The sequence below is a fragment of the Biomphalaria glabrata genome, chromosome 1 (assembly GCF_947242115.1).
Source record: "Biomphalaria glabrata chromosome 1, xgBioGlab47.1, whole genome shotgun sequence".
NCBI classification, from domain to species: Eukaryota; Metazoa; Mollusca; class Gastropoda; family Planorbidae; genus Biomphalaria; species Biomphalaria glabrata.
Genome location: NC_074711.1, coordinates 65,629,890 through 65,644,676, shown reverse-complemented (window position 1 = coordinate 65,644,676; position 14,787 = coordinate 65,629,890). Strand labels below are relative to the sequence as shown.

Below are 14,787 nucleotides of genomic sequence, written 5' to 3'. Positions count from 1 at the left end.
AGTAGTTTTAAATACTGTTTTGAAAAGAGGCAAGCAGTTAAATCAATTATGTCTGCACAAAGACTTCACTACAAAGATACACGCATTCGGTGCTGTTTCACATATCGTCTGAATACTGATACAAGTAGCACGCAAAAGCTCATATGCATTACATAAATAGCATCATTGTGAAACAAAATGCCCATGGCTACTTGTTTTGTGGAAGGCTTCATGAGCATTGTTAACAGAGTTGGGTAAACTTGAAGACGTCATTCAATTTCAGGTACAACTACCAGCCTACACATGGGTTGGAGCTACACTATCTAGGCTCGGAAGCTGAGACCTCTTTATGTTTCCCCTCAGCCATCAGGTATAATACACCTAAATGACACCATTCTTAATTAATTGTCAATGTCTACAATAGTATTGTTATAAACTGAATTTGAAGTAAATGTAAGAATGTTCTTTTAATAACACATACTTAATAAAAATAAAAATTACAGTAATTACAGTAACGAAGATGCAGTTTCAACCCATTACTGCGCAATGCACACTTTGTGAATTCATTGTGCGAATGTTAATGCAATTAAGTAACTGCTAACTAAGTCATTTAAGAAACGATGGAGTTTGGATCTACCACCTTGTGAGTTAATGTATGAAGTGTCAACCAGTAAAACACTCTGGCCATATCTGTATTGCTCTCAAAGCCATCAACCATTTCATGAACAGGTGGTTCAATGAAAGGCCATAAATCCAAGCTGGTTCACGCCTACTGGTTCTCGGTTCCAGACATTTGAAATCAATGAACCACGGGTCAGATTCTGGCTCACGACTTATGGTCCCGATACAATCAGACAAAGTTATTTATGCTGCAAACTGGTTTTCATATGCCCGATGATTGATCGCCACTGGTCGCAAGGACTTGGGGGGCTCTATGGCTTGCACTATTTCCCACAGGGTGGTATACTAGTTAGTCGACCTGGGAGATGGAGGAGGGGAGGGAAAGAGTTTATTATATATGGCCGGCCATGAAACCAAAGTTACGGTGTCTTTATGTGCTATGACGTGTGGGTTTCCGAGATTCACATTAATACTAGACTGCTCTGAGGTCGGTGGAGTTGGTAAGACTTTACAGAGGGGGGACAAAAGCTAAAGAAATAGTGTTGGGGCACTGACACAAACAGTTAAAAGTAAAAACACTACAGGCGATGTTGTAAAATAGATGGAAAACAGCAATTTACAAATACCAAAACAATCATCTAATAACATACTAGGAAGAATACAATGACAAATACATATTTCTTGTGCCATAGTCAAAAGTAAAGTTCCCCTTTCAGAACATACATAAACAAATTTTTAAAAAATTAAAAAATTAAATTCATTAGAACAAGGGCCCTTGAAATTAGCGGCTGGGCTCCGAAAGGGGAAAAGCGCGCTATTAGTGCACCAGCAGCGGCATGGAGAACACCAAGCCGGCATGACAGTTCCTCCCATCCACTGTGTTGATGACAGCTATTATTCGATCTTTCTTGTCATTGCTATTTACTGGCAACGGTGGAAAAAAAACTTTAACATACCCCCCCCCCCCAGTCGCTGCACTGTGACAATGGCATTCGTTCTCGCAAACTCAAGCAGAAAAACGTCTTCTGCTAAGGAGTAACCATTTTGAGGGTGATTTTTCTACAAAGTCAAAATTGACAAGTTGAAATTGACACCCATTTAAACAAAGAATAGCTCTTGTAGGAAATGACCACTAATTCAGTTCATTACAATGCTTTCAAAATGAAAAAAAATGCCATGCGTGATACTTTGAGCGTATTCATATTGAATCACCGTGCAACATTGTAGGACTAGATCTAGTAGAAGAGGAGATATTCAATTTTCAAGGTCCAAAATGTAGTACACAGTGGTTCGTACAGTAGCGTACCTTCCTTGTACACAGGGTTCATGTTAGTCCCAAAAAGTCTCAAATAATTTGTATTTTTTAGAAGCCCCGGTAAGATAAAAATACGCTATTAGTTTTGTGTCATATGTCGTTCGATCGACTAGACCAGAAAAGCTATCGAAAAGTTTTCGGGTAAAAAATATAATGTAAGTCAGAAATCTTATTATCAATAATAGATTGTTCAGTTTGTTTTCAAGTGAAACACAACGCCTTGTGAGTCTTTAAAACTTATTACTTAAGAAAATCAAAACTAGTCCATGGCTTGAATATTCCTTGTCCATGGGTGGATCTGGTGGGGCCCGCCTCTGAGTTTGTGTGATACAAACAAACTCCCTTTGTAAATTTGTTTTTATTGTCCTTTGTTTGTTTGTTTGTTTAATATGATATGAGATACAAACAAGAGCTTCGCTTCTGGCATCCAATTAGTGAAAATCATAGTCTGGATATTTTGAATTCATGTAAATATAATTAAGACCGGCCTAATAAAAACAAAAGCAAAAAATTCATATTACGGGAAATTTAGACTTTTCCTATCAATAATATACTGCCCAGTGATGAAACAAGAATAAACTCGTGACACATTGCGGGTCAAACTCACACATTGCGTAATACAAACTTACTCCCACGTAAATTGTCATTGCGGATTGGAAACAAAATGTCTTTTAAATCTCAAAAACTAAACGCGAAAACGTCAATGTCTACTGCATTATTACCGGCAGATAAGAATATTTTATAATGTGGGTAATAAACCGAAGTTATAACAAACTAAACCAAACAGAAACATTTAAAATAATTTTAAAAAATTAGCAACACATAAATAAATATATATATATACCGGTGTGAAGGAAAAACAAACAACTTAATGAGATATTGGCAAGGCACTTTGAAATCTTCGACTAGACTTTGCTTAAGTGACCAGTAGGCTAGTGCAATAGTCTAGCTGCATTATTCAGAGATAGAGACCTAGAACTCAAACGTTGTAATTATATAGGTGTTCTTGTAATTATATAGGTGTTCTCTAAGCAATGCAAGCCTAATGGGAGGGATCGCTAAGAGATGGAAAGGAAAGTAGGAAAGAGAGGAAAGAGGACATGGGAAAGAGGAGATTAAAAAAAGGAGATTGGAAAGATGACATGGAAAAGAGGAGATTGGAAAGAGGACATAGGAAAGAGGAGATTGGAAAGAGGGCATAGGAAAGAAGAGATTGAAAAAAGGAACATGACAAAGTGGTATTGGGGCGAAAAACAACTGAATACAGAACTATATCGACAAGAAAAAGGCATTCATTTTCCACAGGAGCAATGTAGTTTATCCATCTAGTATTTAAACACTAACGATCTTATCATTCCGTTCTAATTACACGAGCTTTTAGCAGTAGAAAGAAAAAAAAACACTTGAAGATCGATGTTCAGTGTAGACATAAGGAGAATCGATTCTTTAGTTCTTTTCACCCAGTTGATTGTTTTACACGTGAGATTTAGATCTGATACTTTGTATGTCAGTAAATAGTTTAGGTAAACATCACGCTGGATTGATAACAGGAGCTACGGATTACAGTTGTAAATACACCCAGAGCAGGAGCGTAGATTGGGAACGTTAGGGTAGTAGAGACTAGCATAGGCGTGCAGCTTTTGTATGTAGAGTCTATTTAGGGAAAGGCCAAGTGTCAGGCGAAAGTAAAATACTTTGCTGTTTCACTATTGATGTAGCTACAGTTTAAAAAAAAGATTGATAACTGAGGCTTTATTTTTTAGCCAGGTCTGACTGGCCATGGCGCCATTTGATGACAGTACCAAGTAAACAAAGAGTAACGTCTCTCGTCTAGTTCTACCATTAATCGATTACATAAACCTTACAGTAAGAGACTTATAGTGTATACCCTCTAGTTTCCACCTTTATTTACTTAACTCTTATCAAATGTGTGCGGCAAAGTGAGTGTGAGTGTTTGCATACGCTGAGTTCAGTGTTGATACGACAGTCTAGAACTTAATACAGCATTGCTCAATGCATTCAAATATTCATCTTGAACAAAAATAAATACAGAAGAAAAAAAAAGGACGGTTTTATGTAACTTATTATTTTTCTGTGAAAAGTTGTTAGTTTAAATGTACTTGTTTAAATGTAGTTGTACTAACGACAAGAGCAATTGATAGAGAACAACTCCCAGACGTGAATCTGAAATTAAGGACAGCGATTTGACTTAAGAACTATATGACAGAAGCCACGTATATCCAGTGGTTTTGTAGTGCTGGTGAAGACATTGGGTGTAAAATATGAGATTATATCTGGTCCCTTGAAACAACCATGTCAAATATGTATCGAACATTTGCTGGGGAGAGTACAAATGACTGGTGGTTGTATTGGACAAGGAAAACACCCTAATTAGCTGGCGTTGAAAACATTTTTTTTTTGCTTCATTGGCTGCCATGTTCAATAGTTAAAACTAACAGTACAAAAATGTGTTCTAATTCTAACATTGAGTCTAGCGTCTGTGTCCATCTTGTGTTACACCTAGTCCTTCTTGTTGGTGTGAAAGTTGTTCATCTCAATTATCCCTACTAGTTGAGCCAGATGATCTCATCGACCTAATGTAGGTGTTCACGAGCTCCTAAAGTCTACTCAAGTCAGAAAGCACGAGTTAAGCTATTTCAGATACTGGCATAACGTCAATGTCGCTATGAAATAAAAACAGACAGCATTGAAAGGCAAACCTCTGTTTCTAGGAACACGAGCAGATCAAACTGAAAAAAAACAACATTTTTTTAAAACTAATTTTGTATACTTTTCCTTCAAAATGCAAAACTTTTATTTATACAACCGACTGTTGGCATAATAAATGTGTTGAAAATATGAATGGTAGTTTGCAATCTCCCTTACTAATTGTCTTCCATGTTTGTTACTATTAGTAATAAATAGTTGTAAAAATGGTGTATTTTTTATGGAAAAAAAACTGCTTGCATAGTTGATTTTAAAAATATAATTTTTCGTTTTCAGAAAAGAACAAAAGTGGCCGTTGCATCAGAACTTTGAATGGTCTAAAATATCAAGATGTCGGATTTTCAATATCTTTTCTAGTTCACGAGATCTAAACGGGACGGACGGAAGAACGGACAGACAGACTACATAAAACTAATAGCGTCCGTCTATTCCCCTTTCGGGGGCCGCTAAAAATCAGTTCATTGAATACTTTTGGACATTAACAGTGTAAAAACAACGTCAGCCGGATTAGCCATCCCTTCACGTTGGCAGCACTTTGGCCCTGCACACATCTATTATATATGGAGGGAGGCAAGATGGTAATCTTCTTTTCACTTGTGGTCTGAAACCGTGACGCCCATTTAATAAGCTACCCTCGCACAGTGAAAGGTTATTTTACACCATCTACAGCTCTGGTAGGAACTGCTGCCATCAAAATAATATGAAATAATATAAAAGAACACGTGACGACTTCTGTTCTGAATGGCTGAATGTCACAATGTTCCACCAAGTTGAGCCCAACATTGCATTAATCAATAGTCAAAACTGGTTCAATCCTAATTTCAAACACCACAACAGTGACACGGAAGTCGAAAGACAAAACTGGTTTAAGTCCTCCATTGAATTATAAGCCAAACTACAAGCTACATCCCTTAACATAAGACTGATGCAGAAACTAATCCCCGAGAATAAATGGGGGTGTGTCTAGTTGAAGAACTTAAATGCGAGCTCTTTAATTTCATTCTAGTCTGCAATAGCTGGTCAATAAAGCATGTCTTTGTTCATCCAAAGAGTTTAAATCTTGGTTTGACTGGCTGTTTATGAAGGCACCAAAGGTCAATTACAAAATTTTATCAGAAGCCTAAATGCTTGGTAAATGCAGAGAAATTATGATAGTCAAGGTAGTTTTTGTTATTAGAAACTTGTAGGCGGTCCATTGGGTCCGCTTTCGTTTTTTTTTTTTTTTTTTTTTTTTGACAGAGAAATGTGTCGCTACTTAGTATAGTTATTTTTATAAGGAACTTAGCGTATTTAGGGGTTAGCAAATCCTTCATGAAAAAAACGTATTTGCCAGGCATCATTCAGACGTAACCACGAGAAAGGGGTAGCGGATGTATTTGGCTGTGTAGGCTGAATAGATTCTGATGAAATCACGACGTGGTCTGTAGTAATGAAAGTTGTTCAGTAGTGGTGTGAAAGTTGTAGGGAGAGACATGTGAACAGCATGATGTGTATATTGAAGTGAGTCATCACTTGTTGACATTATTGTTTCATTTACGTTTCTACATATTTCTACTTTTTAAGTTTCAAATAAAAGTTGCATTTAGTTTTTTTTTTTTTTAAAAGAAGTTTGTTTATGTTTAATATAAATATTGTTTTAAAAAATGTATATAAATATTTGCATACAATGTACATTCTTAGTTTTTTTTATAAAAATAAATGTAAATAAGTAAAATGCATACATTATTATATATCAATTCCTTGTTAAGAACTGCAATAAGTCTTGAGTTGACCAAGTGCGCTGACATGTAAAACTATCATTCTGTATACGTTTTTAAAAAACAAGAAACAGCACACTTTACTCACCATAGGGTAGTTCGAATCTTGCATCGATCAGAATCCTATGTTCAGTTGGCAGCCGTGTCCCCACGATCTCCCCATTCAAGATGACCAGTTCGCTGTCCAGTTGCAGCCATTTGCCCTTCCCTTCCTAAAAAAACATAAATTAAATTAAACATGTTTAACTAATTCGTCACCTAGTTTTGTAACTGATTGAATACACGGGTGATACTTTATATCCCCCATGGTCTTGTAGCATGCCAAACTGAATGCCTACACAACTATCAAGTCCCCCTAACCACTGAATGTCTACACAACTGTTGAGCCCCACAATCACTGAATCATGAATGCCTACTCAATTGTTGAGCCCCACTATCACTGAATGCCTACACAACTGTTGAGCCACACAATCACTGAATGCCTACATAACTGTTGAGCCACACAATCACTGAATGTCTACACAACTGTTGAGCCCCACAATCACTGAATCATGAATGCCTACTCAACTGTTGAGCCCCACTATCACTGAATGCCTACACAACTGTTGAGCCACACAATCACTGAATGCCTACATAACTGTTGAGCCACATAATCACTGAATGTCTACACAACTGTTGAGCCCCACAATCACTGAATCATGAATGCCTACTCAACTGTTGAGCCCCACTATCACTGAATGCCTACACAACTGTTGAGCCACACAATCACTGAATGCCTACATAACTGTTGAGTCACACAATCACTGAATCATAAATGCCTACACAACTGTTCAGCCCCACTATCACTGAATGCCTACACAACTGTTAAGCCCCACTAACCACTGAATGCCTACACAACTCTTTGAGCCCCCCCCCCCAATCATGGGATGCCTACACAATTATAGAGCCCCAAGTCAATATGGTAGCAGACAACTAAACTGATACTAGAGTTGTTAATACCAAGAATATTAATTTTTCAACATTAAGAATATATAGATAGAATGCTAAAGCCTCGAATTGTTCGTAGTTTGTTACTTTATCTCAATTTTAGGGGAAATATGGCGATGACGAAACAGTTTTTCTTTAATTCAACATACTATTGTTTCCATAAAAAAAGAGCATTACACAGGCGATGCCAAAGAATAGGCAGATGTAGACCAGGGCAACAACCAATGGTGGGAGCGCATGTTGATTATATTCTGGCATTTGGTTTCTATTTAAAGTATCGACTATTTCTAAACTTAGAGTACCCACACGCTGCCTGTGAAGCCAGGTCATCGTTGCATCTCAGATTGGCGTATCCGTGACCTTTGTGATCGAGTCAGTCCAAGGAGTCACAAGACGAAGCTATGTCTACTGTAATAAGGTTAGAGATTATGAAAGCACAAGTTAGGAGAAATGAGAGGGGAAATGAATGGCCGATGGATTATTCATGACAGAGATTAGAATTAGACAACAAACACTCTAACGGTTGAACACTATTTTAGAACTTCCCTTCTCAAGACCATAGCTAATAACTCACTAGGCCAGACACTGTCAAAAGCCAGGTGCGTATTGATACATCTTTGCTTAAGACTCGACATTCGGAGGACAGATATCATCCTCTTATCTGTTTTAAATACCAGGTTTACTTTAGTACCTCCAAAAATGCCCCACCAAACATAAACGTTATTTTTTAAATGAGAGACTGACCTTGTTTGAGTGCTGGACTTTGGTCAGCGGCAGCCAGTGAAGTCCGAGGAGCTTATCCCAGAGCATCCCTTTGTTCCAGACTTCTATGACCAAACCAGTATCCAGTCGCATGGTTTCACTGGGGACAAAGAGAATTTCCATTACGTGTTGACAATGTCAAACTTCTAATTGGTTCAAGTTATCTTCTGTCAGACAATCCAGATAGTAATACTAGCAGAGCCCACTTGATCCCAACATACACTACAGTGGCGATGTGGACCCCACAAACCCAACATAGAAAACATGATACCAAGAAACCTAGCCAAGTCAATGTGATCCCAATAAAGTCAACAGAGAAAATGTGACCTTAATAAATGCAATCCAACATTTCGGATGTCAAACGTTTATTAAAAAGCTGTTTATGAGTTAGTAGCACAGCTGCAGCTAGAAGAAAACCTAGGCCTAACCCTGAACATGAATGTGTGTTTGTGAATGTGTGTTTGTGAATGTGTGTTTGTGAATGTGTGTTTGTGCCTACAAGACATCCAAATGGCAACCAAATTTAATAGTCAATAGAAAGAGTTAATTTCAATCTTGTTATAACTAAAACTGTTTGGGGCGCATTCTTTTCATGTGGGAATTCTACAACTTGACTAACAGGCTGCAAGACACTAAATATGTAACGAGCCTTTTTAGTTAACACAAGATTGTGTGTTTTTTAGTGTGTGTAAAAAAAATCAGAGGTATACAAAACCAATTCACCATTAGTTGGATTAACAAAATCAGAGGTATACAAAACATATCCACCATTAGTTTGATTAACAATCTTCATCTTTCCAGTAACGAGTGAAGGTTACTTTTTTTCAACTAATTCAACACACTGAGATCAAACAGCAGATTTGAAACGTATTTAGAACAACATTGATACTTTATTCAGCGGTTTATAATTTAAAGTGGGTTATCTGTTGGACGGAAGTGACGTAATTTCATCTTTGGTTGTGAGAGAGTTCGAAGATATGTCCCAACCAATCAGGAAATCCGAGACATGCGATGTGGCAATGTGACGTTGAGAATGAGAGCAGACCTCCGTGATAGCAACTTATTACCCCACTGTCAGTGTTGCAATTCATCTCCAGGAAAACTGCATTTAAAGAAGACAAGAGTCTTATTAACAAAACACCTAGATCTAGGAGTGCGACGGATTGATTGCCGGGAGTTTTGCCTGGGGGCGAAATAATGCTGCGAGAGGTTTGGGTGGCAGAAGCTAAACACAAATGTAATAGGCGCCGATTAAAAGGGTAATTATACGTTAGGCAAACAAGAGTTCTGCTGCGTTGATCATGACAGACAACAGAAAGACTGAACAGATCGTACTTAGAACAAATAGAGGGATGGATCATTGCATTTCGTCATATTATATCTAGACAGTGAACATCAAATCAAGATATTCTAAAAGCATTAGTGTTAGTGTTTGTTGGAGTTAAGAAGGTGGTGACTACAAAGTGGAACCTCTTAAGCAGTGAAAGCCACGAATCATTTGACATTATGATACGGGAATTTTTAAATACTGTATATTGACCAGCAGTCTAATTTGCTGTGCAGTTAATAGTATGTTTATTCATTTAAACAAATGAAATGCATCCTGCATTGAACTACAATGAAAAGATAGTTGTAATTACAATCACTAGTTAGAAGTTACAACCCACACACATGGGCGAAAGAACAATGGAAAGAGAGTGCAAATATTAATGACTGTACAGAAGTATGGGAATGAAGGAGATCTAATAATAAACAGAAAGAGCCACAGAGATTCAAGCAACAAGAATGTTTTCAAATAGAGATATGTACTGAAAATGAGGGGGGGGGGAGTCGGAGACGATAGACTTTGTGTGTGTGTGTGTGTGTGTTGAGCCAGACATCACGACAATCCCATTAAACACAATCAATTGTTTCACTTACACACAAACGCGCGTGAACTCCATCGCTCGCAGGTTTTGAGTAAATGTATACCCGGTATATCATGTTCCATTGTAGTCGGGTCTATTCAGGAACTCACGTCAAGGCAGTCTGCATCAATTACCCTCACAATACACGGGACACTTCACAAATAGGTCAGGGTTTCTTCCTGGTACGTGTTCCCCCCCCCCCCACACACACAAGACTTTTTTTTCTTTTTATATTGGGGCTGGAAACGTGTTTGCAGCAAAATGTCTTCAGTTACATCCAAGCAACGCGACCACAGCTATATTACTAATACAAGAAAGTCAGTTGTATCCAAACAAAGAGACCACAGCTATATTACTAATACAAGAAAGTCAGTTGTATCCAAACAAAGAGACCACAGCTATATTACTAATACAAGAAAGTCAGTTGTATCTATACAAAGCGACCACAGCTACGTTACTAATACAAGAAAGTCAGTTGTATCCAAACAAAGCGACCACAGCTACGTTACTAATAAAAGAGAGTCAGTTACATCCAAACTCAACTACTGTAACAGTCTAAATCAGTGGTCTTCAACGGGGGCGATATCGCCCCCTAGGGGGCGTTTTCGAGATTTTGGGGGGCGCTGAGAGCCAAAGGGGCGGTAGGGGGGCGCTGGGCACAAAATGGGGCGGTAAGGGGGCGCTGGGCATAAATGGGGAAAGAAGAAACTAAAGGTGCTCTGAAACAAAACAAATTAAAAAATTCTTCAACATTAAAGCTGGGAAACTAAATATAGACAAATTATAGTTAACTTGCTTCTAATTTAAGAACAGAAACAGCGTTAGAAATTGAGTTCGGGAATCCCATTTTCTATTTTTAGATTCTTACTCTTTTGCCGTGATTGGGGAGTATTTATTGTCCTTGGATCTCGCGCTTATAAACATTTAAGATTTGATAAACAAAGTAGGCAATAGGCCTTTTAGATTATAGTTTATTTTATCTACATATGTTAATATATTGATATGTAAATGTTAATTGCAAAAAACATTAAAGGTAACATTTAATAGAATATTTTAACTTTTTAAAAACAAAAAACATTTATAAAATGTTGTTACGAAAACTCACTGGTATGTCATGTAATATTTCCTTGAGATTTAGTGAATTGCCACTAGAAAAATAGTAAGTTCTACTTTGATGGCATTTTCAGATGAGGTTATGAAACCAAGTCGGTTTCACGAACATATAGCGATATCCAAAAATAGTTTAAGAATATTCATGAACAATTATAAAAATCTACAATTAAAACAATATTAAAAACAAAAAACGACAAAGCATGTTTTAATGGCTTCTTAGAAAATTCTTATGATATTGTTGAAAAATTGATTAAAACTAAATTTTTTTAAAAACATGATACACAAAAAGACTTTTTTTCTGTTAGAGATGAAATATTATTTCAATATTGTCTAGTTATGTAACTTATGGGGACATATAGGAAACCATCAGTGGTTGGACGCTACAATGACTTCATAGGTAATATAGAATAAAGAACAGATCTATTCACTATTCACCTTGTGAGTTATGATACACAAGAAAAGTTTAGCCCGCAATTTCATTTCTATTTGAATCTAATTATAAAACTGTAAATAAAATACAAACCCATGTCGAGTTTAAGCGCATCCTTCAACAGTTTTGTGAAACAAATGATGAAGAAAAAGGTGTTAGACTGTTAGACTCTTGTTGTAAACTGAAGTTCGCTGGATTTCGAAAGGGGTTTGTTAATTGTTATGGCTCGTTTTTTTAAGCTCTTAAATAATTTTGTTTTTGAGAGACGGGAAGATTCAACTGTTGGCGATGACTTAAAGCAGGCTAAAAAATGTTTTACATGGTAGGCATCTAATACAAATGAATGAAACGAACCTCCGACTGCTAGGAATAAGATTGACTTTGATAATATCATTTTCTCTTTTATCGAGATATTAAATCTATTTTAAAGAGTTTTACACTCTCACATAACTTGTTTGTTGACAAATGAATTACTGCCCAGGGACACCGATATCTATGCAATTCACATAACAATGCTCTATGTAGAAATTAAGATTCGATACTGAAATTTAAAAAAATGACAATTATTAAACATCTATTACTGATGTTCAAATTGAATTGCATGAAAAAATAGATTTACAAAACTATGTCTTCAGTAAAAAGAATGTAAACATAGGATGCACACATTGGCGTAGCTAGGGTGGGGAGGGGGGAGGGGGGAGGGGGGAAATTTGAAAATCCCCAGGGCCCCCATTTAAAGTGCTTTTTTTAATTAATTAAATTAAATATTACGCAAAATGCAGCGGCCCACAAACGATGGAAATTCCTAGCTACGCCCCTGGAGGCACAACAGAGATGGGCTGCATTTAAATGTTTCAGTAAAATTCCAAAACTGTGGTCGAAATTAGAATTATGTTTTAGCTTTTCAGTAAACATGGTTAACCTAATTTAGTGCATAACAAAGTTAATGAATAAGCCAAGAAATAGACTGGATGTAGCCACTAGAGGAGACCTTCGCCTTGCTTTGACTAATTTAAAGCTTGAAATTTCTAATATTGTCAGACTGCAGCAGGCACAAGGTTCCCATTAGCTTGATTTCTTTTTGTAGTGAATTCATCAATAATAATATTTATATTAAAAAATAAAACTAAATTTACAATTAAACCTAAAAACAGTAGGCCCAAATATTCAAAAATTTAAACGGAGACTATTGTTAGGATTTGAAAGAAAGTCTTTACAATAAATTTTTGTGTGCAATCACTGCAAATTATTTGACATAATTTTTATATAATGATAATATTGGCTGTTTTTGCCTTTAATTCCGAAGATTACGGCTGAGTCCTGTGTTTCAGTACGCAAACCCAACTGCGACCTATATATTTTCCCGTTGTATGCTGGTGTTCTATTTAAGTTTTCTTTCCGTCTTTTGCGCCTGTCTTCAAAAATGGCTTTTCTTTGAGTATCAAATGTTTGTCCCACAGTTTTTGTAAGAGCTCTCGACCTGTTTCTCTCAGGGGCTATCTGCTGCCAGAGGATGCTGCCAGGTACTTTCCTCTATGCCAGTGAGAGCGAAATAGCGCCTGAATAAATCTTTATAGCGCTCACGGGGGAAGGGGGGCACCTCTGTAACTCAGTCCTCCTCAAAGCTCATCAGTCATAGGCCAAGGAGTTCACAACAATCGCCTTTGGCATGCGGTCGTCTCCCAAGTGGGATAAGTGTTATTGACAGCATAAAAATTAATAAATAGATGATATTTTGTTTAAATTTGCCTTCTCACTCTTCTTTGTAACTGTTTTTCTTAGAAGGGGGCGCTGGAGGATTTTTTTAAAGAAAAAATTCGAAAAGGGGGCGGTAGGCCAAAAAAGGTTGAAGACCACTGGTCTAAATAGACCTACAGGCGATTGATACGGCTGTCATATTGTCACAAATGTTTAAAAAACTGTGTCCTTAAATGGCTCAGAATGAGTCAAAGTTTCTCTGCTAAAGCAATATCGAAACGAGGTGACCATGAGGTAGGAGTACCAGACTGCCAGCTTTACGAGTCTATTATTATTAGCGCAGAGGTTCTCAAACTTTTTTGACCTGCGGTCCCTTTTATATAGTCAAAACCTGCCAACGGACGAAATGAAAAAGCATATAAGTTTCGAATAAAACAAAAAGGCAACATGTTGTAGAAGAATTGTTTATAGAGATTATAATTCTGTTTAGAAACTAATGACCTGGATGATGTTGTTGAGATTTGATGAAAGTATTTATGTCCGACTTAATGTTTGTAAGTAGCAAGCGCAAATCTCCACAAGAACAAATTTCTAGTCGATCTCTTTCCTAGCGGCCCTGAATGCACGTTCCACCAAATAGGAAGACGAGAAAGAAGGTCGACAACTTCTGTACACTAACCCAAAATGCACGGTATACAATGGGAATCTGTTTTTGAGACCAGAATAGTCTGGTCCACTTGTTCAAACATTGGTTTCAGTTCCTCGTGTGTGTATATTTCAATAAACCGCTCCTGTATCAGAACAGATCTGTGTGAGATTGGGATCTAAGTTTGTTCCAGCACAAGAGTTCAACAAGGAATATTCAAGTGAAGAAATTTTTCAAATCTTTCGATTTAGCTCTTTATATCGTCCGTAATAGACATATTAAATAGTAAAGAGGGCCGAGTTGATTAGTATTAAAATCAATTATTTTTAATTGTATACAATTTTCATCTTTCTGCGGACCCCTCCTGTCGACTTGCGGACCCCTCCTGTCGACTTGCGGACCCTGGGGTCCGATGACCCCAGTTTGAGAACAACTGTATTAACGCATCAAATGCCATTCAAATGGTTAGGCCTTGCACATTTTTACAATTAGAACGAAATGTCAGCGTGAAAATGTTCCCCACGATTCCCTGATTCTTCATACAGAATAAAGCTACCGAAAACTCAATTGATAAAAACAACATTTAAAAGAAAACATCAATTTTGTTTTGGAAAAAAAGAAAAAGGGGGGGGGGGAGAAGAACGCTATTAGATAATTTTTAACAACTTGAACTGTGTCTTTCATAAACGTAGCCAGTGACAGGGGGAGGTAGCAATTAAAGGCATGCAGCTCATCTCACAACTGTCACACTATTAAATGGGGCATACATCCCTTTGGACCAGATACAGTGAAGCATCACCTCAATTCCACCAACTAAATTCAGTGGATCCTGGTGAGCTATTGGA

General features: G+C 37.2%; 1 protein-coding gene across 14 annotated transcripts in view; it reads right to left on the bottom strand.

Annotated features, from left to right (window-relative positions):
* The window catches only part of LOC106073711 (protein unc-13 homolog B-like), a 370,504-nt gene that overhangs the window by 104,950 nt on the left and 250,767 nt on the right, over positions 1–14,787 (bottom strand). For 13 of the 14 annotated variants that reach the window (XR_008774442.1, XM_056008493.1, XM_056008484.1 and 10 more), the window contains 2 exons: positions 8,131–8,248; positions 6,488–6,611 (listed from right to left, as the gene is read on the bottom strand). Coding sequence is in view for 13 of the 14 variants with exons in the window: in XM_056008493.1 (XP_055864468.1) it covers positions 6,488–6,611; positions 8,131–8,248 (242 nt within the window). In the remaining variant the exon portion in view is untranslated. Of the gene's footprint in view, positions 1–6,487; positions 6,612–8,130; positions 8,249–10,068; positions 10,107–14,787 lie in introns of those variants that run through there. The other variant, XM_056008522.1, reaches the window with a different exon arrangement.